Genomic DNA, 24,009 nt, shown 5'->3' on the forward strand with positions numbered 1-24,009 from the left:
TACTTCAAAGACGAGTTTGGCCATGTTGCAATGAGTATTGTAGTGCTCATCGTGGACAATTTGGTTTTTTTAAAACTCACAAACACATATACATCATCTACACTGAAGAAAAAGTTTAGGCTTCTATCAATCATTTACCTTTCAAGAAATGCATGAATTAAATAAGCTTATATGATGCTACTTTGTCTTCTCGCTCCCCTGCTCTATGGTAAGACTGAGGTCAAATTCGCTCCCTAAGTAGGCTTTAATCATGTACTTATCATAATGATCGTGCACAAAGTCAGAAAGTTGAGGTTACTAAGGCAATAATGATTCTCCTCTACTTCACTTTTATTCCATTTTCCTTTCAAGCCTTTTACAGTCTTTACTGTGGACCTAGTTTTAAGATACCAACATTTATTTTTGGCAATCTACCAAAATTTCCTGGGACATTAAAATCAGACCAAATCATGGGCGTTGTTAGGAGTTTTTATTCAGCCAAACCTGACATGGATTTCAAGAGCGTATACAGGAAGGAGAGTTGGGGTGATAAGAGGAAATAGTTGGCCGACATTAGATTTTCCATTTCAATAGATCTCAAAGGGCTTATTAGACACTGTAACATACAAGCAGTTGTAGAGGAACCTATTGATTATTCTGCAAGCTTATAACAGGGAAGTAGACACACAAGTGAAACATACAGCTGAAAGCCCTATGGTCATGTAAAATCTTGAAAAAGTATAGCAAGATACTAAGACCAGAAGCAGACAGGCAGTCACAGTATCTATATCCCTATGGTCATTTTAAGCTCAGGTTTCTTTAGTTCAGCTTTAACATCTCCCAGCCAACAGAAGTCAATCATCCCTTCTACCATCCTTTACTTGCTCACTGTTTAGAGCGAGCGGGTAGACAGTTAATAACTGCTTATATTCACATTACAAGTCATTACAGAAAATCGTCCCTAGGTCTAGGAGTCATACCAAACCAGAAGAAAAAGAATAACTTTAGAACTGAGGGAGAAAGAAGAGAAAATGAAGGCAAAGGAGGGAAAAGTCAAGGTAAAGGCAAAAACTTATATTCCCTTCACAGAAGTTATGAATGCAATCTAGACTAATCAGCCAGGCTCCTTTCATGATCAAACACCAGAGGAAGCCTTAATGCTACTGGAGTGATGTATTTCTATATTGAAGCCCACGGCATGAATCACAACCGAACCGGCCTCACCTATATTTCTCTATAGGCCTAAGAGATGGTTCCCTGACAACTGACTTATATTAGATGTTCTATTTCCACATAGCTGACATTACGTGAGCTAAACTGCACTCTTCACTGAGATGCAAAAGTTAGGAGTGAAGTTCCTGCAGATTTCACTTACACTTACGAGAGGGGGAGGGAGAGAGAGAGAGAGAAAGAAGAGGAGAGAGAGGCAACTCCAAGAGTCAACTCAGCTCCCTGAATATCTCAGAATTTTATGACCTTTCTAACCCAAAAGAGTGCAGCAAAGCTTCTGCCTGGCATGGATATCATGAAATCAAACAGGTTAATGCAAATACAGAACTATATGCCTTTAAAAAGTTATTTTTGACCTAGAAAAATAGATAAATGATCCTATCATCAGAAATTTCCTACGCTTTCACATTCCAAGCTGAAATCACTTTGTCTATTGGTTATTCACTCTGTATTAATTCAAACATGCACACCTACCTTTATGGTAACGTTTCCTTTTGTTATTTTTCTCATATTGAAGCCTACTGTAGGAATCATATCTTCTGTGAACTGCCCTGACTAGAATACAAACAAACAAAAAATTATATTTATTATAAAATAGTACACAGCAGATTACTTTCTTGTTTGCAATCTAAAATTTTTATTTTACATCACTGTAAAATATGACAAATCTCTACAAAAGCACTGGCCAGCACTTCAATTAATGCATTGTCAAGCCAAGGAAGGCTGTTATTTCCGTCCCTTTAAACACTCTTTTATTCTCCTCCGTTAACAAAGATCACCCCAGAAACCACGAGACCGGATAATTCTTCATCTGATCCCTAAGCGAACCAGAGAGCAGCATGGTCAAAATACAGAATCACAGAATCATAGACTGACTGGGGTCAGAAGGAACCTTTAAAGGCCATCTAGTCCAACCCCCAATATGACAAAACTCACTATACCAGGATTTTCCCTGTAGTTTCTCACTACTGTTACCAATAGTCTAACTCCAAATATAATAAATGGTGAAGGACTACTCATGTGGAGAGTATTACATGCAGACCCTTTCCTTCTGAGTAGGTGACAGCAGAGGAGTCCCGCTGTGGAAGCTAAGAGAACATCATTAAGAAAGAAAAATATAAGGTATTAACTCAGCACACCATAAACTCAAAACATAAAACCAAACTGCTGCCTCCTTCCCCAGCTCAGAGAAATATTTTCACAAGACAGACGCTTGTCATCATGCCAAAAGGAACCTTACACACATCTACCCACTACAGAAGACAGCTTTTGAGGATAAAGGTGAAACTCACATCTAAATAGATAACTCATCATTCAATCTTCCTTTTCAAAATGTATTAGTAATATGGTATTGTGTCTCCTAGGAGTGGTGCATTAAGATATGCAGATGGTTTCTTAAAAGTTATGTCTACACGGGAGGCCCAGGCACTCTCTGCAACATACACAGTAGACCTGGTTTTCCAGTCATCCAGAAAGGAGAGCAGGACCTTCTGGACTTGCCATGGCCCTTCCATATCCATCTGCCCATATTACCTTCATCCATCTCATCATGCCACGTGCCCTGGGGTTTTTTTGGAAGAAAATACAGACATGTAGACAAGGACTGAAACAGGCATGTTTCAAGAGGGCCCTCCCATCTGAGAAGTGGATGATCAGGGCTTCAGAGCAGCTACGTGCCTCACATTGCACACATTGCCACCAGCTGCCCTTAATGCTACTGCTGGTCTCTATATGCTTTCTGCAACCTTCCTCTTTGCAGTTTATGGTGGGGTGGGAATAGAGCATGCCTCCAGTTTGTGTTCACAAACTAAGATTACTTATTTTTTATCTGGGACTTTAAAAGCTGTATAACCTTTGACAGTTCTTGATCCCCTCACAAGATTTTGGGCTTTGGAATTAGACCCTTCAGGCAAGAAACAAGTTCCATCAGTTACTTGTTCAACCTTACCTATGGGAACCTTCTTGCTAAATTCTGTACTATACATCTTCCCCATCTTTTGTTTCTGTTAGTCTCTTTTTTCCCTCCTCTTTTCTTGCTTCAATTACTTGTCAACAGCAGTAGGAAAAAACAGTGAAGACGAATGCACCTGCAGTTTCATATAAATACTCGTACCTAGCAGTGACAGAAGTTTTTTATTGGATGGAGTAAGACAGAGCCAATCAGTAACCATCTCTTGTAGCAGGCAGCGGCCTAATTTGTTAAAATATTTAGTACATTTATTTGTGGAGGACAGACACATAAACACATACGAACACATAAACCCTGAGAATGTAACATCATTACTCAAGCACAGGAATGCCTGAAAGAACTGCCAGCCGACTCAAAAGGCTATTGTTTAAACAACCTCACAGAAAGTCAGGATTCCACTTTTGTTCGCAAATTATACACCTTATGTAATATGGTAAACTGAAAGACAAAAATAAAAAATAAACCATCATAACTGCTCTGGTATTGGGGATAGAATGCAAAGAATTAGTGTTCCCTTTATGGGTCTTCTCTTCTAAAACCTTTTCATTCTGGTTGAATGGAACCAGCCACAAAGAAAGTAGTATGTTTACAGTTCTTTCTTTTCCTATACAATGAAGAAAAGAAAGTAATATGTTGAATCTTTTGTTCGCATTAGTCCAAGAACTCCAATTACTGTGTTTTGTTTCAAGTACTGTAAGCACCATAAAGTAAAAACCCTGTTCCATTTTGCTTTCTAATGAAGTTTTACATGACAAATTACCTATTTTTGTGACCATTCAAGATGTGCAAACAAGTTTATTGTTGTAGCTCAGTAAAAAAAAAGATATTACATCCTAACACATGTGAAAACAACTGATACTAAGAAGTTTGTAATGTCCTTTTTAAACGTTGCTGAATATTGAACTGATAATACTGCTGTAATCCCTTACCATAACAACCATGGGCCAGATTCTACTCCCTTACATCAGTGCACATCCACAGTAAAAGGCAGTGACGCTACCCAAGGCTTCCACTAGTAACAGAGGACTAAATATGGCTCAAGCCCTTCAGGGAGGATACTGTCTCAAAGGGTGTTTATTCAGTGTTAGCATGACAGGATTGCTGAATACTGTTGCAAAGTGGAAAAAATAGTAATTTCCTACCATTTGTTTTTATGATCCACAGCAGTTTGCGTTTTAAGTAGGCACTATTTTGTGACAGTTATTTTCATCTTGTCACACTCTAACCACATACACACAAACGCACATAGAGTTCTCAACCTATTTGCCATCCCATATCAACTGTATTCAGGAGTAAACTATTATCCATTGACTTACTCCCAACTCTTCAGCCACCCTTCTTCAGTGATTATCATGGTGTGTCACCTCCAGACTGAAAGATCCAAAAGCCACAAAACCTGCAATCTGCGGTACTCCCCATGTCAGAAAACATGTAGCATATTCTTACATGGTATGTTTGCTGGCAAGATCAGACCTGCAGTAACAGCAGTGCTCTGGCACTCAAGATATTAATTAGCACGAGAGACAAACACCTTATGATGCCATTCCACAGGTGGTATAGTATAAATGAGTGGGCAAACATTTACACACACAAAAGTCTAATACCACACACTGCTGTTAGAGGTCTCTGAACTGCTGTGTTCTTCTTTGATCCATTTAAGAAATCAATCCAAGAAGCAATAGAATTTGTCAGGCCTTTTCCCCCTTCCTCAGCAAAGCCCGCCCTCAGGAGATGAACGCTAGCAACAGGCATGAGGAGTGCTGAGGCCCATGTTACCAAGACCACCACAGTGCCAAACAAACTACACCACCAGTTCCAGATATTTTCTGTTTATTGATTGGTAATGTCCCTCAATGCATGCTTTCATTGCTTTCTGTACTTTCGCTACCCCATTCCTTTCTCCTCCTCTCTCTCTACTTCTTCACTTGCACTAATCTCTTAATTTTCCCTTAATCCATAGCTATATATGAGGGCAAACAAGACATTTCATAAACTCATGTTCATCGCTGTCTCAATCTCTTTGACTTTAGGCCATATACCTCCCAGTGTGGTTTTGATTCTTGATCCAGTAACTTTTCAGGATAAGGACTGAAGAACATTGGGAAGTCCATACCTCATGGCAGGTGAAGCTGCAATACATCTAACAGCAGTGATCACCTCACAGAAAAATGTATGCACTGAGAAGTTGCATGATTAGTACTAACGACGTTTAACATATATATTTGTTTCCATCTTCTGATGGGAAGTAAATCTTTGGGATGGACCCAACTGCAGAAGGACAGAGAGCATAGTGAACAAAGATGTATTTCAGCATGGCAACAAAATGGAAAACATCACGGTAGGCATCAGCGTTAGAAGACCCAGACTGCAAGGCCATCGCCATGGCGGGAAGGGAATGCCAAACTCAAGACTTGAATGCTGGGAAAGAGCTGTCAAAGAATTGTGGGAGGCATTAATATTGATGCAACTGATGGGAGGGGAGAATTCAGTGACAGGGGAGTTGTGGCCTTGGAGGATGCACGATATGTTCCACGTTATTCTGGGATACACTGGTTGTGAAAAGCGAACTCTGAGTCACAGGCAAGAATCCGTGCTCAGGAATCTGCTCTGAGGTGGGCACCCCTTGCAGTTAGACACAGGAGACATTTTCTTTTGCCCTCTTAAAACAATTTCACACCCACCTGAGCCTGCTGTGCAATTCCCGAGGCTGTAAAAGCTGAAAGCGCTGTCCGGTGCCTCCCGCCCCCCTCCCTCTGCAGCCCCCCAGGACCTTCCGGCAGGAGGCGGCCTCGCCGCAGGCCGCGGAGGCAAAGCCCGCACTTGTTGCCGGAGGAAGCGAGGCGAAGCGGGCGGCTCGGGGCGGCCGCTCCCCTCCGCCCCCGGCAGCCCGCAGGGCCGCCGCTCACCGCCCCGCGGCGAGCCCCCTCCCGCCGGCCGCCGCCCTCAGCGCCCCCCGCCCTGCCCCTGCCCCTGGGCGGCCGGGCCGCGGCATCGTACCGCCAGCACGGTGAGCAGCGTGGTCTTGCCCGAGTACTGCAGCCCCACCAGGGTGAGCTCCATCTCCTCCTTCCAGAACAGCGAGCGCAGCCACTCCAGCAGCCGCGCCACCAGCGCCAGCATCCCGGCCAGCGCCCCCGACCTGCGGCAGGCGCCCAGCCCCAGCGGCACCGCCTCGCTGCTGGGCATGGGAGCGCCGGGCGAGGCCAGACGAGGAGAGGCGGCGGCGGGGCTCGGGCCGGGGCCGGGGCCGGGGGTCGGCGGCGGCGAGGCTGCGCGGGAGGCGAGCGGCAGGCAGAGCCTCACGTGATGGCGCCACCGCCCTTCTCCGCTGCCACTTGCTGCAGACCGGGGAGGGGGGGGTGGGGTGAGGTGGCCCGGCTGGGGGCGGGGAGGGAGCAGCAGGGGCGCCCTGCGGAGGGCCCGGGCGGGCGAGAGGGAGTCGGGGCCGGGCGCCGGCCGGGGGCGGGCGGCCGGGTGGGAAGGCGCCCGTCAGGTGAGGTGACGGAGCCGCCTCCGCAACCGGGGCGGCGCCCACACGAAATGGCGGGCGGGGCCGGGCGGCAGGCGGAGGGGCTGAGGCGTTCGGATGAAGGCACCGGCAGCCCCGGGAGCAGCGGGGTGTCTCCGGGCACCGTCATGGGCAGGTGTGGCTCCGCAGGGGTGGTGTGAGGTGAAGGGCTGGTCCCCGGCGGGAGCGTGGCGGGACGGGGCGGCCCGGCCTCCGTCTGCCTCCGTGGGCTGGCTGTCCGGCACCCCGCGCCCGGCAAGCGGTGGCCGAGGGCTCGTTTGCTGCACGGGCTTGTGAGAGTTGGTGGACTTAGTCTCCATGACAGGATCGATTTGGATCGATTTGATAGGTCTTTCACCTCTAGTGGTGGCGGTTCTCACACCCCTAGGACCCCCACTCTTCCCATGAAACTCTTCTTGAATTGTCATCGTGTAAGGACAGCCTTTCACATCCAGGGCTTAGCCTGGTTTTATTTGGGTTCTCTGACAGTTTGTGGAGAGTCTGCCTTAGCATGCTTCCCTGCCTCAACAAGAGACACTTGTGACAGTGGTTTTGTATAGTGGGCAATGACGGGAGATGCCACTTCACCAGGAATCTCCTGCCTGTGCTGGATAGGCAACATTTAGCGTACAGCCTTGCCAGACTGCATTAGAGAAGGGCTTCTTTTTCCCCATAAATAAAGAGGTAAAGCTTAAGCTGTATCTGTCTGCCAGTCTCAGAAGTTGTCACTGAAATTATATGTGATGCTTTAGAAGGTTGCAATGCCGGTGGCATTGGCTGATGAAGGACTTTCATACAGGAATAAACAAGGCACTTCAGAAATTTAGTATTGATATTTCTACTGTTGAAACATAGCAAATTCATCAAAACATTCTGAAATCTGGTTTTCGTGCTCTTTTTAGAGACATAATTCAGCATTTTAGAGAATGCAATTTGTGACAAGCCTCATTGGTTACGTCAAGTCAGACCACAAAGACTGGAAGCTCTTGCGACACTGCTGTCAAGAGCAATTGGTTCCAAGTGTAGCTGTAAAGTTGAAAAACTTTATGCTTTTTCATGCCTGCATTGTAGATACCAAAATGACTCATAGTGTAATTCTGAGATTTTTTTTTTTACAGATACTCATTTATTTACCCTTGTAAATTTAATTGAACATTTCCAGAAGGAAATTGGACACTGGAGATGGTCCTGCCACCCAATGGTAATGTTAGGGAATTATTTTTCATTGTTTCTCTTAATATAAAACCTGGTGGAAAGCATGCAGATTTAAGTGCTGAGTCCCAAACAAACAAAAAGAGGTTTGTTGTTTGGGGTTGTCTGGTTTTTTTCCAGTAGCATACGGTGCTGCTCTTGATACAGATACTCCCTTTGTCCCTAGCTTTGGTGGTTTGGGTTAGAGTCAGAATTTTGGATGCTACTCTTGAAACTGAGGCATTGATGGTGTCTTCAGCAGTTTCAGAGCACATTACAGCTCTCAAAGTTTCTTAAAAATTGATGGCACAGTGAAAGAGAGGAACGTGGTCAGGTCCTGCATTGAGGGAGAGTGTAGCAGAACTCTGCTGCAGTTTTACTTGCCTCTTGGTAGCAGCTCAGACAGCCATCACAAATTTACTGACTGATTACCATTTACCCTAAACATGGCAGGGCGGGTGGGGGGAGGAGTCACTGAAGACATGGGTGGAAAAGTTGACATTGAAGAAATGGGTAATTCTGTTGGATGGGTGAAAGGACCTCAGGAAATAATTCACAGGCAAAACACTATTCTTTTTCTGCTGTGTAGCTTGATATTTTTAAAAACTTGTTTCAGCCAAATAAATTACTGAAATTTGAGTGAAGAGGTGAAATGTTTCTGGCTGCCTTCAAGCTGAAAAATATAAGAATTTCTCCCATCTCCACCTATCACCCAGATGATGATGTGTGGCATAAAGACAGTCCATTTGCAAGAGTGGTTTCTGTGAATGAAGATGTTCCGATTACTGCACAGGGGAAAACTCACATAAAATAGAGCAGTCTCTATTTCTGCAAGAATTTTTACCGGAAGTTTTAAATTCTGCAGTAGTTCTTAAGGTTCATAGTGATGGAAGCTTAAAGAAACAATATAATGCAGATACAGTAACATATTCTAAAAAAGTACATTTCAGTCATATCCTCCTAACAGGCCAGCAGAGGATGGGAACATAAATTCTAAAACATGAATTCAGCTATACACTGACTGAAGTGTTTTACAGTTTCTAGGGGGTCAAATATAATACATGAAAAAGTCTTGGAGGGTTTGTCCAAGTCCAAAGATCTGTAATATTGTTCTAAAATCTGTTACATCTTTTGCGAAACTATATGATTATGAAAGGCAGTTCTTTATTTTGCACACTGCTTGGTATAGTATATTGTATGTATACATATTGCTACTTTGCTACAGTTAGCAGCTCAAAGGACGTATGTTCTTGTAGCTAAAAGTCTGAGCTGGGGCACAGAAGGCCACAATTCGCTGTCTCGTGTGACTGTAGACAAGCCACATAATCCTTCTGGGAAACCTTTAACCACTGATAAAATATTTCACTCTTCTGTCTTGTCTCTTGAGATTTACACACTTTAGGACCAGTTTAGCATTGTAACAGGGCCATGTAGCACTCAGTATATGGAGTCCTCCAAGTGCTCTTGGGATAAGTAAAGTGAAGGGATAAGTAAAGCAGCTTACTCCACTGCAGAGACTTATTTGTGCTAAAAAAATTATAACAATGGATCTTATATTTCAGATGACGATAGTAGTGACGCTATAAATACCTAGCCAGCAAAACTTGACCTGAACCAACACTGCATATCCAGATATTTCAATTTTTGGGTAGAGACAGGATGTTTGGGACCCACATCTCTAGTTTGGAGTACTACCAAAGAGATCAGATTACATTATTCTGGAGGAGAAGAGGCTGAGAGGAGACTTTATTGCTCCCTACATCTACCTGAAAAGAAGTTTGTACAGAGGTGGGTGCTGGTCTCTTCTCCCAAGTCACTAGTGATAGGATGAGAGGAAATGGCCTCAAGCTGCATCAGGGAGGTTTAGATTGGATGTTAGGAAAAAATTCGTCACTGAAAGAGTGGTCAGGCATTGGAACAGGCTGCCCAGAGAGGCTGTGGATTCACCATGCCTGGAGGTGTTCAAAAAAACCTGTAGACATGGCACTTCAGGGCATGGTTTAGGAGACATGGTAGTGTTGAGCTGACGGTTGGACTTGATGATCTTAGAGGTCTTTTCCAACCTTAATGATTCTATGATTCTATCTGTAGTTTAAGCATGGATTTTAGTGATAGCTGAAGATCTTAATGAGAAGAAGCGTTCAGCTGAATGAAATCTCCAGAGAGCATGAGAAGAGGTAATGTCTGACTCCGGTATTTTCAGGTTTGTCCTGATATACCAGATGCTTGGGAAAAAACCCTTGTAGAATAAGGCATACATCTTTTCTGCTAATGAGGCACTGCATTGGTGAGACACTGGTTGTCTTTTCTGTTAGTAGGTCAGAGTCAAGCAGCTGCTTTGCTAAAGAGAACAGAAAGTCTGTATTGAATTTCTCAGTGAAGGCATTGTAATGTACCCGCCAGTGTCTATGTGCATCATCTGTGCCCTCTGCTGGCTGGAGTGTCAGAGACTCTTTGGTATGTATCTTAATTTTCCTCACACTCCAGTGAAGGAAAGAGTGAAAAAGGATCTCTGTAAGGATTGTTACACTGACAGAATGGGGCAGATTAAGGTTCTTAACTCAAGAACTCTGCAGTTTGGATACCTAAGTTGGGTATAAGCAGCATGAAAACTGAAACAATGCATCGGACTTACAGACAGCCTAAGTCTGTATTATTAATCCCAGCAGTAAGGTACTTCATGCTTTGTTGTGACATTAACAATATTATCATTATGGGACTGCAGGGTGCCCTTAGCCTCCCTTTGAAAGGATGGCTGTTAGGTCCCTGCCTCAGGAAATCATCACTTGAAACTGGCAAGCTGTCATCTTCTCTCATCCTGCTAGTAGCCTGAGGGAGCAGTGTGCTCCAGAAGGAGACTGCTAACATATGGTCTATTTCTTCTGCAGGATCTTGAAGTTCTGTTGAATAAATATATTTTCTGAGATGAAAACAGAGGCAGAGAAGGGTGACTGCATATTGTCTGATGTCATCATATATATAAAGCTGAACATCACACTATGGAATTACATGCACAGAAAGAAAATGTTGGCTGAATAGAAACAATAGTGATTCACATAAATTTTCATACTGTCTGTGTCTGATTACTGATTGATAAATACCTTATCAGTTATAAACTAAGGGGTATACAAATATACACTGAAAAATGTCATCTAATTACCACTGGCCAAGGAGAATGATAACGCACCATGATGGTGGTAACACATTAATGAACATAATGAAATCCAAAGTTATGCCCTTAAGGATGCTAATATTAAGAGGTGCCCTTTACCTCCTTGCCCTTTACTTTCTTGTATGTAACAAAGGGACAACAAATGCAGGAAGACCTTGCAGTCCTGGGTACTACTGACAGTGAAAGGTAGCTGCAAAAGGTTCAGGACACCTACAATGAAAGAACTGTTCTCTAAAGATCCAGATCCTTCACTGGTGTATGCAGAAACTTAGGTTTGATCTCAAATACTGTTATCTTTACATGACTATCATCATTAAGAAAAATACCATGATGCTGGGTTAAATTTCAGTGGAGTCTTTCCAAAAGAACAAACAGAAGAGTCTGGCATAACCATACATCAAGAAACATTTAGAATTGTGAAGGGGTGACGTTAGACCAATAAGCTTTTTGAATTTGTTTCCAGCCACCTATACAATAAGACAGGAAAAAAACTGCCAAGAAAGAACAACAAAAAAGAAATTTTGTTAAGAAAGATGAAGTTGTTGTTTAGTAAAGCAGTAAATTTTTTTAAGCCGTGCAATAAACATTGTTTTGTATCAATGTTATTCTTTGGAATGAAACTCATGACCCTGTCTTGAAATCCCAGACCCTAATTTTGCAGGCCATATTGCTTTGGCAGAATGGGTATCTGCCAGTGCAAAGGTATCTGCAGTGCACAGGCACACTGCAAAGACCTTTCAAGTAAGCTTTAGGTGTGTATGCTTGAAGGATGGAATTTAGTTGTCTTCCTAAAAAGGTCATCAGTGCTCGATAACTGAATATGCTTTAAAATTATGTAACTGCCTTTGCTCTCTTGTTGTTTGTATTGAAAAGTGATGGATAGGTACGTGTACAAATCTAATCTGTGTCTGGGAGTTGTCTAGTGCATATTGCACAGGTCTGAAATCTTCCACACAGTTCGTTGCTGATATATATACAACAGGGTGTCTCAGTGTGATGCAGGGATTAAGGCAAATTTTGCTCAACTCCTTGGGATGCTAGTCATGTCCTAGGCTGTCTACAAAGCAGCCTTATTGACCTGTCTCAAAATCTCTCTCCATGTTGTTATTTTTAATACAGAGAAGCAAGAAACTGTAAGGCAGGGACTAGGCTATGACTTCAGTTCTGTTCAGAGTCTATAAGTGCCAATAGCCATCTCTCTTAAAAGGGCCAATATCTTTGCGTGTCCCAGCATAAGCAATAAAATAAACCAGATCAAGATTCTTCAGATAGAGAAGCAGAATTTCAATTAAAATTTTAGCAGAATTTCTAGACATTGAAGGAGGGCACTGGAGGTTGTTAAACGGCTTTCATTTAGACCACTTCATCAAACCTGTTTTAGCATTTCCCAGGCCCTAAGTATTCCCAGCCTGAACTCTACCTAGAAGGGAGAAGTACAAGATAACGAATGCAATCAAAGCAAAATTAATGTTCCTTTAGTATTTAATATTTTGAAAAATACAAGAATATAAGAAACTGAAACTAAAAGGCTACAGAGACAACTAATGATTACAGGAAATGCAGTGAATGGAAGGTGAATATATGGGGGGCGGGGGGGGTTGCTTTAGGAGAAAACAAGTTTAGCTTTGAACATGAGCTGGTCACCAGCAATGCAAGGCATGGCACCCTTTTTCCTTCTTTTCTCCTTCCTTACTCACTCACTCCATGGTGACTCTTTAGCATAGAATATAGGCAAGGCAAATATAATACAAAGCAAAATAATATATTTGGGAAATACTGTAATTTTGCACAGCGTGTAGCTGGCCTGAATCTTGCTATGACAAGTTTGTAGGATTTAAAGTATGAATTGCAGATACACAGAGGTAACATAAATACATCAAATTATATTTATGGATGGAACCTAGGAAGACACATTTCTGTGGACAGGTTATTGTAATAGTCTGCTTTCCTTTCACCTTCCTTCTACTTTTCTGGTCCTGGCTGTTCTCAAGAAGAAAGAGATAGGATCACATGGATAGGTCTAATCTAACAGTTACTGAGTCCCTTTATCTTTACAGTGAGCCTCAGGGGAAAGTTGTCTGTATTAAATACCAGGTAGATAAAAACTCTTGAATGGGAAGAGACTGGTCTGTCCACATTCCCTACTGCTTCACTCCTTCGTTTGCGCAGTTCACTTCCTCTGCGTTCACTGCGGGGTCCTGGGTGCTCTGTCTCAACTCTTCTGTGATTTTAACTTCTCATTCTTCCTTTGCTGGTGATTTCATGCTTTCCTCATCACAAATGCTCTGCTTGGTATTGCTTGGCTGATAGTCAAAAATATTTACGGCAAGACTTGTAGATTTTGTGAACCCACAAGCTCTCTTGTCAGAAAGTGCTGTAGAACCAGTGTCTTTCAGAACACTGGATACAAACAAGCCTAACCTCAGGAAACTTTGCCAATTTGTGCCTTAACAAAGCAGTGCAGTGTTTGAACTGAACTCTGTGCAACAACATAAAATTTTAACCGTGTTAAAGCTGAAAACATAAAACTTCATATAAGTAATACAAAGTACACTAAGACACTACCAGTGACGTTTCCAGTTTTTAGAAACTCTTTGATAGTTACCACAAGTCCAGTGTGAAAGCAAGGGACATCAGGTACAGGAATTATGCGGAAGACATACCATGGCTTTTGTTTATCCAAGATCAAATAACCAAAATCAAAGCTGCAGTGAAGAAACTATGTTTTTACGGAGGTGATCAAAACCAGCTGGCTTCTTTTGTGCTGGACAGTCTGCTACATATATATCTTTTATTCATTATTCTGCTTGGAACATTGATAGCAGAAACAGCTTTGACTTGTGGACTCAACACCATAACTGCGATGAGAAAATTGTCACTTCCTCTTGATAACTTGTTGTCCAAAAGCAATAAAACATTATTTCTCCATGTTAAATCTAAAGCCTTTACCTATTTTTCTGCACGTCTGTTACAACTGACAACCTGCAAATTCAAAGGCAGTGGATATAATATCTGGTTTTTGCTAAATTTAGGCATTAACTTTTCATAAAGGGCCACTATATTGAAATCCCTGGTATATCCATTAGTGAGGCAGGTTGTATCTGTGGGAGGTAGTGATTTATTTAAGCAGATCATGCCTAGCTTTAGGAAGACTTTTTTAATCTGTCCATGCCAGCAGCCACTTTTCACCCATCAGAAGTCCAGCTGTCCATTAAGCATCTGACATAATAATCTGGAAAGGATATTTTATCAAATGAGCTACAGTTAATTGCTTCTAAATGCTTAAACTGACTATACACTGGACTCTCAATATGAAACTGGGAGTGGTTTTCTTCTGAGGTATCTCTGCTACTTTAACATTGCTTTTGGCAATGAAATAACATTAAGCAAACAGTCTTAGTTCCATCAGCATACTGGATGGAAAAGGTGGTCCTGAGACTGGGGATCAGGGGCACTGAAGTGAAGAAAGGGAGCCCCAGGTTCCCAGCATCACTGCATCTTGCAGCCTAAACTGCTGAGTATTCCTAAGGAATAAACTGGTTTCCACCAAAGAGACTGCTCAGTAAATATTCAGGCATAGGGGAAGTCCCACACTCACAGGCTTTTGTCCAAATGGCATGGACAGCCCTATCCTGTTGCTAGGGCTGGCTGGGCAGAGAAACTAGGACTGCTGACCAGTGGTGGTAGGGAGTGCAGAGACAGATCAGATGAGTGGGGAAAAGCCAACATGGCTTCACTAAGGGCAGACCATGCTTAAGAAATCTGGTGGCTTTCTATGGCAAAATGACTTGCCTGGTTGACATGGGGCGGGCGATGGACATTGTGTACGTGGACTTCTCCAAGGCCTTTGATACAGTCCCCCCCCAGCCTCCTCCTGGAGAAATTAATGTGTTATGACCTAGACAAGTGGTCTGTGCAGTGGGTGGAGAATTGGCTGACAGGCCGCACCCAAAGGGTGGTGGTAAATAGCTCTTTTTCAAAGTGGCAACCTGTCACAAGTGGGGTCCCCCAGGGATCGATATTGGGCCCAATGTTATTCAACATCTTTATAAGTGATCTGGATAATGGGATCAAGCGTAGCCTGATGAAGTTTGCTGATGACACCAAGTTGAGTGGGGAAGTACACACTCCAGAAGAGAGAGCAACTCTGCAGGGAGATCTGGATAGGCTGGAGGAGTGGGCCAGCAAGAACCTTATGAAATTCAACAAGGAGAAGTGTAAGATCATGCACCTGGGAAAACATAATCCGGGAGTGCAGCACAGACTGGGATCCACCCGGCTGGAGAGCAGCTCTGTGGAAAGGCACCTGGGGGTCCTGGTGGACGGGAAGCTCAACATGAGCGAACAGTGTGGTGCTGCGGCCAAGGAGGCCAACAGGATGCTGGGTTGCATCAAAACGGGCATCACCAGCAGAGAGAAGGAAGTCATTACCCAACTCTACTCAGCACTTGCAGGCCACACCTGGAGTACTGTGTACAGTTCTGGTCCCCTCTATACAAAAAGGATGTGGACAGGCTGGAAGGGGTCCAGAGAAGGGCCACCAGGATGATCAAAGGACTGGGAAGCCTGCCATATGAGGATAGGCTGAGAGAACTGGGTTTGTTCAGCCTTGAGAAAAGGAGGCTTAGAGGGGATCTCATCACCGTGTACCAGTACTTCAGGGACAGTTACAAAGATGGAGACTCCCTTTTTACAAGGCGTCACATGGAGAGGACAAGGGGGAATGGACACAAGTTGGTCTTGGGAGATTCCAATTGGACACCAGAGGGAAATTTTTCACTGTGGGGACAGTCAACCATTGGAATAATCTCCCCAGGGAAGTGATTGACTCGGCCACATTGGACACCTTCAAGAGTTGTCTGGACAGGGTGTTGGGCCATCTTGTCTATACTGTGCTCTTCCCAGAAAGGTTGGACTAGATGATCCCTGAGGTCCCTTCCAACCTGGGATTCTGTGATTCTGTGAGTTGTTGGCCAGACAGAACAACTGAAAGCCAAGGAAGGGACATCTGAAATAAGGGGAAAGGCTTGGGGGAAGAAGAGGAGAAGAAGGAAGGATAAAGCACTCCAGGTCAAATTTTAAATAATGAAGCTGTAATATTTGAAGTCAACATTTACATTAAAGTTAGAACCCTTTGAAGAGTTATGAATAATTAAAATAAAAACCACAGCGTCCCTGTAGATATTGTGAAAAGTGGAGAAACATTACATTAATCTGATAAATTTTATGCTGTAGAGTTCCACTGATCTAATGTTAAGCCAAATATTTTTAAAAGATAATTTTCACATGGAATTAAATTAATTACTGCATAGAGCATCAAACCTGTTGACCGAGACTCAATGAAATACAGGTTGAGATGTATTTAACTGCCTTAACTTGAAGTATTCAAAACAGCATTACCAACAACTTTTTTTTTTAATATAACTCTCTAAAATGTAAACTGTATATAAAAAAAGTTCCTTATTCTGGATTATCCTTTCATATGGTAAAATCAGTATATACACACCAGTATACCTTTGGCACAAACAGTTTATAGAACTAAACTGAAGAAATACATTCAAGCTGAAGTGTCACATATGGAATAGAAAAGGTTTCCTCATACAGATAAGACCACAGAGTTGCAGCTGGTTTATGCCTTTCAGGAATGATTTCTTTGTGTAAATAAAACCTAGAATTTCAAACACAACCAGGGAAAAGAATATTCACACTTTTGGGGTCATTTATATTAAGGTTCTCAAAATTAGAATTAAACAAAACAGAGTAAACATCCTTATCTTATAGGATGAAGAACTGCTGAAAATACGAGTCTCATTTGCTTCTAAATCATATCCAGTGGCAGCTGTGACAGTGCTATATTCTGCCATTGTTATACTGAGTATATTATTTCCAAAGGTAGATTGAAAATCTTCTATTTCAGGATGTGTAGATAATGTCACGTTACTCTGAGAGGTGAATGAAAATGGAGTTCTGTTAGACAGGACCTTTTCTTCAGAGGCTTCTATATTAGAAAATGAATTTGAGGATATGTGAATACAAATATCTTCTGAAATGCAAGCATGGAGGTAATGGATGTCATTTATATCGACTCTAGGTTCACAACTGTGCCCTGCATAACAGTGGCAATCAAATTTTTCTATGAATGTTTGCAGATCCTGAGATGCTGGTTGCCCTTGCAGAGTGTATTTTCCATCCTTTGTCATTTGAATGACAATATTCTCAGGGTTCAAGTGAAGATAGTCATTGGAATTCCATTTTTTCCGTGCACAAGCACCAGAGTCTTGGCATAACACTTGGCTACAGATTCTGGCTGCCATCGTGACATTGATGAGGTATGGGGTCAAAGTCCTCCTAAGGTAGTTGTCCAGAGTCCTACAGGTGTTCTGTGAAAAGACCATCATATCTGCAGTATTTAGTATGGACACTATTAAAATACTGTCATTCTAATAATGGTACTGTAGTGGATAGCTATGAATGTTTCTCCTGAGGTTTTGATAATGGTTATAACTGGTTGTTGGAAGCAAGTTTATCTGAGAAGTTGCTATATAGTTCAAGGATCACAGCCAATTTATGTTGGGTGGTTGCGGGAGATGTTATGAAAAGCATTTATGTCAGAAAGCAAACAACTTTTAAACTTCCATTTTATCTGTATGTTTCATGTAGCATTTTGAATCAGATGCATTTAAAGACGATACATGAAGGATCAAAGTTCCTTTTTATGTATTGAATGGTTTGAATGGATCTTGAAAAAAATCTCGCTTCTCCAGCCTGAACAAACAATTTTTCTATCAATCATTTCTGTAAGACTTCTCAATTTTCCCATGACCTGAATAGCTAGGCTGCAGGAGTAGGGAGCTTTCACAGCATTTTTGAATGGAAGGCATTTTGGGAGGATGGACAAATGGAAGGTATGCCAAGAGAATTGATCATTCTAATTGATCATGAAGTTGGCATACATTCTGTGTGTGCTTGGCACAGATTAATAACCAGAGGCTTTGCAAGCTCCTTCTTCTGATACTATGTCTCCTTAGGGCATGTGCCTAATAACCACACATGGATACAACTAATATTTACACCCATGGACATCACTTCAGTGAATCTGAGGTATATGTAGGTTTTTTGTTTTTCTTTTAGGTATATATAAAAACCCTGCCTGTAAATTTTGGTTGATGCAATTCTTGCAGAAGTGAGGCTCACAGTAATATTTCATTGCTGAAAGGCTACTAACTGTGATTAGTGAACTCTGATTAGTTCACAAATATATAGTGTGACTGGGCTGTGGAAAATTCTGTTTGCTCACACAAATCTCAAAATTCAAGCAAGAAAACTTGTTGCTCCTGTATGTTCTGGTATTTGGGGCAATGGGCAAAAACGCTTCAGGTGCGACTGATACGCTTTCTTAAAGGCAGGCACATACAAAAAAGAGTCAAAGTGGGATGCTTCTGGGAATTTGACCCTTCCAGAGCTGTGCAGGTTTATTTGGCCATGCTTTCTGTGACAGGAGGCCCAACGGTGCTGAAGAGTTTTAGTTCTTTGCTCTTAGAAGGCTTCAGAAGAGTCTTCCCGCATAGCAGTTTATTGTATCTAACTTGCCAGAGTATGAAGGAGCTACTTCAAAAGATTTATTCGAACATCCTTATAACACTGTTTCCCAAACTATGTATTTGACCTTCCTAAAACAAATTGGATTTTTTTTTCCTCTTCTGACTCATATCTTTCTTACAATGAAATTAATCAAAGTACTACTTAGAACACAAAGAACAGGCTACAGCTGAAATTTCACAGACTGACGCCTCCTAGCACTTTACATGTTATTGCTAAGTGCACCACTTTAAAAAGCAGAAGGGTCTTTTAAAAACTGTTCTGGGCAAGCACAAGTAATTTTTTCTGTACCTCATGACTGGAATGTAATGAAGATATAGGAATTCTTTCCTTAAATTAACTAAACAGGTGCTAACTTGCCCACAGTTATCGTGGTAGCTTGTCCCGTTACTCAGAGCCAACACTCGTATTTTAAAAGATTGAACTGTTATTCTGTGTAGTCAATGACAATATTCATAAGCCTCAAATGTACATGTTTCTTAACTAGAGAAGACTGCTGTCAATATGGAATTATAATTTTAAAAGTAGAAGATATGATGTAAGTAATCATGATGCTTTATATCCTTTTCACTTTATTGCTTTTTTAAAATGTCATATAATAATTAATCTGGCATACCTTATTTTGTGTTAAATTCATATCACCCCAGATCACAATTCCAGAAACACCCAGTGCAGCAGATTCTCCAATGGTGTTTACCAAGTCATCCTGAGAGGAAATGTGCAAAGAATCATACTAATGTCAGTAAGCTATAACATAAGGGCATAAGGTGTAATACATATATAGTAAATTACATATCCAGAATAACTACTTTGAAAACAGCAAGCAATTACACACAACGCAAACATTCTGTTCCCAATTACACCATTTTATTCTAGGATTGGGTTGTACAGGTGATGCCAGAAAATGTTGCCAACTATATCCAATTTATAAATGTCATCTGGTTAGAAAAACAAGGCTGTAAAACTGAGCCAGTGGTTAGGCATATGACATACACTCCTCCAAGCATTTATTTTGCTGCGTTGCCTCCTGGCTGCTCAGAGTTGGTAGTGACTGGTTTCAGTAATGCTGCCTGAAACAGGCTGGAAAGCATAGCTTTTTTTTAAAAAAAAATTAATTTCAGTTACCAGAAAGTGCTAAAGCAGAAAAGTAGCAAGAGAAAGAGCTTTCACCAACAGGAATCTCTTTTCTCCAGAGAATGGCTCTGGTCTTTTACAGAGATTGATTTGGGAAATTTGTTTCTGTTCAGTTCTCCTTTTAGGGTCAGCTATTAGCCCAGCCCTAACAAAATCTTAAAGCCCATCTGAGATGGGAGAGGACTATGGGTAGAAAAAGAATAAGGGAAGAACAACTTACTGTAGGGCACAACACATGAAAAGGAAGAATGTAAGGATTACAGGATTTAAATTATTAACTAGGAGCCCAGCAAGGACCCTGGCAGCACCCCTTGCTCCCTGAGAGCTGCAGGGCAATGCCTGGTGGTGCCCTGTCCAGGGTGTGAGAGGACACCAGACACAGTGCAGTCACCAGGACCACAACCTCTAACTTCCCCTTCCTCATGGCCTGGATGATGAGGAAGAGATTCCCCAGATTGGTGGTATCTCTGACAGCGTGGGTGTATATATAAACGTGAAGGGAAGAGTGTGGCCAGAACTGCAATAAGATGATCAGATCTTAATCAGACCCTAACCTTGACTAGCCCGTGAGATGCTGAAATACCATTTGGAAAGCTACTTGCGTACAACTAGACAGAAATTTCTCACAAGTTTTTAAACCCTTTTTTAAGGAAAAGAAAGAATCCCTTTTAATGTTTTTTCTTATAACCTAAAAAGCAGACATTAGTCTAGCCCAGTTTTACTTTTTCTCTTTGGAATAAGTTACTCAAATTTCTTTCCTCTGACTTAATATACTAATATGTTTTCTAGCTATGTAATATTTTGCTACATGTAGGAACTACTCAGAGAATAAAACACTGTTTGATAAATATCATGAGGAAGGTTTGAAAGTAGACTTCTTAGGGTTCTGTTTGATCAAATTTCTTTGGCAGATTAATTTTTTATACAAAATCTATGCATCTCTCTTCTGATATGAGTTAGCATATTTGCTAAGTACGTGTCACCTGGTAATTTATTTCCACTTAAATCTGAAATATTTCAGGTCTAGCTCCACTCACCTGGGAGAGATATTCCTCATAGACATCTGTGAATACTGGACGTGTATATACAAAAACTGGAAGGGGATGAGTAGAATTAGAGACATACGAAATTCTAATGGCTTCTTGAACTCTGTTGCGAACAAAGAGTTGGGCATTTCTGGAGGATCTTAAGGCTGTCTCTAGATAGACAGATGGATAAAGTGCTGTGCTTTCCTCCCACAACCAGTTAAGCTCATTATTTCTTTCTATTTCAATATCTAAACAGGTTCCTGTATAATTATGTGGGTTTTGTTTGTAATCATAGTTATAACAGTCTGGATAAAGGTAATATCCCCACAGACGATTTGGCTTCATTTCTATGCCCAGCTTTAAAGATTCCAACATAATTGATTTTGCTGCAGCTTCAAATTCCATTTTAGCTATAGTCCTGGCTTCGGCTTCTGATAGACTGAGGTCTCTCTGCTGAACCAGTTCAATGGATTCCTGTCTATAAATGTCTTTTGATCCCCAGTTTCTTATCCACACGGGTCGCCAGTTTTCCCAGTCAATGACAGCCAATCCAAACTGTTCATCTGAAGGAATATAGAACTGGATGTCCTCTTTGGCTTTTTTTAAATGTATCTCCAGCAGCGAGAGTTGTGGGAGCCCTCCATTGAATGCCTCTCCTGTGACTTCATTTTTGTAAGGATAGTAACCAAGCCTGTCTGGATAGAAGAGAGTGATGTTTTGCCCAATGGATGTCTTCAGTGTGCTTCCAATGAAAGAAAAAATTTTCATGTCCAGCTGCACTCCAGTCCTTTCAGTACAAAGTTCTGTAGGAGCATTCCAAATGGAAAGGAAAGGTGAATTAGAAAGAAGTGGACGAGCTCTTACGTTCAGAGATGAGCAGCAAGAGACTAGAAGGGTGGCAAATACCATACCAGATGCTATAGGATACATACAGGTAATACAGATACCAAAATTTTGTATTTGTGTTAGAGTTTCCATTGTAGCATGTGCAGTGACATTAGGTGCTTCTGATCAGACAAAAATTAAATGCTCTGTGGGTGTTCAGAAGGTTGGTAGTCTGTCAAAAGCTTTTCCATACAATATATTTCTTCAGATTAAAACCTATTAAGCAATATTCCCTAGGTGAAAGAGAGTGGTGTCCTTTACATGAGGCTCTCTGTCGTTTCAGACTGCAGGAAGCCTTTCAAAAACTTCTGAGACCTAATGGAGAAAAAGAAACAAATGTAGATAAAGTAAGAGATGATAAATATTTCATTTCTAGCCAGGCAAGAAAACAGGATTTGTGATTTTGAATACATTGTAGTCTGAATAAAACTCCCCTTTGAAGGAAAAGCACAATGTACAATCATAGAGAAAATAAACTCTCTTTATATAAAATTGTATGTATATAAAAAGTAGATATAAAACTGACTGTGCAATGGTATCCAGTGAGTCATGGATCAGAATGAGTATGCTCAGTAGTAGTCCTGATTGCGCCAGTGACTGATGTCTGTAAACGTGAGGAGTCTCACAATGTCTTTTCTTAATCAACAGTAATCTTGTGTATATATATGTAATATTTCTCACCTATCTCAAAATAAAGTTCTAGGTCTTTCACTAATTTTACAGAGCACTTAAGAGAAAATACAAGATAACACAGACCTGGAACCTGGACTGTTTTACACATGCAGGAAAACAATCAATGTACACTCATTTAACTCAGTGAGGTATCTGAAATATAGGTACTCTTTCTTCTGTCCAGAGCTCCTTTAAACAGTTCAAAAGCTGTGTATCATCTGACTATATGGCCATCTGTATGTTACTTGAGGCCTTTTGAGATCTACAGATTAAGTCACCCCAAGTCCAAGTGTGCCCAGGAGCGTAATTCATTAGGAAAGCTGAGGTTGTCCACACACCCACAGTGAGCAGTCACACTTTTATTCGAGAACATAGTGGTAGGGTGGTAGTCATGGTGCAGTCAACAACTTTTGCATAGCAGCCCAGTAGCTGAAACATTCCTTTGTGCAGTAACTCACCTGAATCCACTTCCCTCCTGATTTTGAAATGGTTCAAACCTGGATCTGTCACTTTCCTCAGCAGAGGTAGAGACCTCATGATGAGTCCATAGAGTACCTGAGGAGTATGTAAGAGTGTGCAGGAAAATATAGGAGTCACCATGAAGTGGGCCACAGGGTGGCTGGAAATTTAAAATCTCTGAGGACAGATTAAAAAAAGCAAACAAGATTTTGGTTTGCATTTACTGATTTCAGCTAGGAGCAGAAGCCACAAATCTCTGGTCCCTACACCTTGAATTATCTCTGGCTGTTTATCTTTTCTGTGACTACTTAGTGTAAAATCTGTAAGCATTGTGGGCACAGAATCATAACCTCTCTTCACCCAACAGTGGATACAGACAACAGGTTGCAGTTATTATCCATTTGCATTTTTTTCATCATCCCTCTGGCTGCATGATTTTTCTTTGATCTGTTTCAATAAAATGGCAGAACACCTGCATCCATCAAATTGTTGCATACCCAGAAAACCTTGGCAGTATAATGAGAGGTTAACAGAGACTTGAACCTTCCTAAATCCAGCCTCAAGCCAGGTTCACAGCAGGGATAGTAGTAGTAGTACAATGAGATTTCCTGTGTGTTCACTGAGTTTGATCACATCTGAATCTACTGAAAACTCCAGGTGAAATCTAGACCTTTGAGGGACCAAAATAATGAAAGAACTTATGTCAACAAATGGTCTAGATCCTGCCTCTGGTCACGGACATAACACTGCCTAGAGATGATTCTGAAATTCTTCATTTGAGAGTAGCTTACCTCTTCTGAGGACTAGAAGGAAATCAAGGACAAACGGAAAAGTTGTACAGAAGGAGGAGATCTCTAGGGGTCAAGTTTCCCAGAGGAGGGGGTTTGCATTACAGGGCCCTTCAACAAATGCCAGAACCCAGACACTTTAGCTTCTCAGATTAGCAATTCTATTTAGCAGACCCCACTTTACTTCTTCCTCCTCCATCACTTCGGATGCCAGCAGGCAGTAAGGATGTTTTCCTTTTTTTCCCTTTTTTATTCTTTTTCTTCCTGGGCATGTTGCCAGCTTTTGGTCACTGTGTCAGTGGAGAAGCACAGAGCTGGTAGCCATACCGTGTGCTGGGTCACCAACCCAGCCGAGGAGGGAACAACAGCCAATTCAGTTTTTCTTGGCTTAGAGG

General features: G+C 41.7%; 2 protein-coding genes across 3 annotated transcripts in view; both read right to left on the reverse strand.

Annotated features, from left to right (window-relative positions):
* The window catches only part of LOC104048632 (ADP-ribosylation factor-like protein 8B), a 28,134-nt gene extending 21,512 nt beyond the window's left edge, over positions 1-6,622 (reverse strand). For both annotated transcript variants that reach the window (XM_064455182.1, XM_064455100.1), the window contains exons 1-2: positions 6,176-6,622; positions 1,684-1,764 (exon numbers count right to left, since the gene is read on the reverse strand). In XM_064455182.1, the coding sequence (XP_064311252.1) occupies positions 1,684-1,764; positions 6,176-6,364 (270 nt within the window). In that variant the 5' untranslated portion in view covers positions 6,365-6,622. The remainder of the gene's footprint in view (positions 1-1,683; positions 1,765-6,175) is intronic.
* An 8,884-nt stretch (positions 6,623-15,506) lies between these two features.
* Positions 15,507-22,139, reverse strand: SPAM1 (sperm adhesion molecule 1). The gene is made up of 3 exons (XM_009500878.2): positions 20,820-22,139; positions 19,265-19,354; positions 15,507-17,429 (listed from the first exon to the last, which is right to left on the reverse strand). The coding sequence occupies exons 1-3, from the start codon at positions 21,786-21,788 to the stop codon at positions 16,770-16,772; spliced, it is 1,719 nt and encodes a 572-aa protein (XP_009499173.2). The 5' UTR covers positions 21,789-22,139; the 3' UTR covers positions 15,507-16,769.
* Positions 22,140-24,009: the final 1,870 nt, after the last annotated feature.

Source organism: Phalacrocorax carbo, chromosome 1, assembly GCF_963921805.1.
Source record: "Phalacrocorax carbo chromosome 1, bPhaCar2.1, whole genome shotgun sequence".
In the NCBI taxonomy this organism is placed as follows: domain Eukaryota; kingdom Metazoa; phylum Chordata; class Aves; order Suliformes; family Phalacrocoracidae; genus Phalacrocorax; species Phalacrocorax carbo.

Bases quoted from the DNA above. Each gene is read 5' to 3' on its own strand.
- SPAM1 (XM_009500878.2), bottom strand. From the start codon at position 21,788: ATGGAAACTCTAACACAAATACAAAATTTTGGTATCTGTATTACCTGT. The intron at 19,355-20,819 runs GTGAGTGGAGCT...ATTTCCTCTCAG, and splicing joins ATGAGGAATATCTCTCCCAG to GATGACTTGGTAAACACCAT. The intron at 17,430-19,264 runs GTATGCCAGATT...GTCTTTTCACAG, and splicing joins TGAATTTAACACAAAATAAG to AACACCTGTAGGACTCTGGA.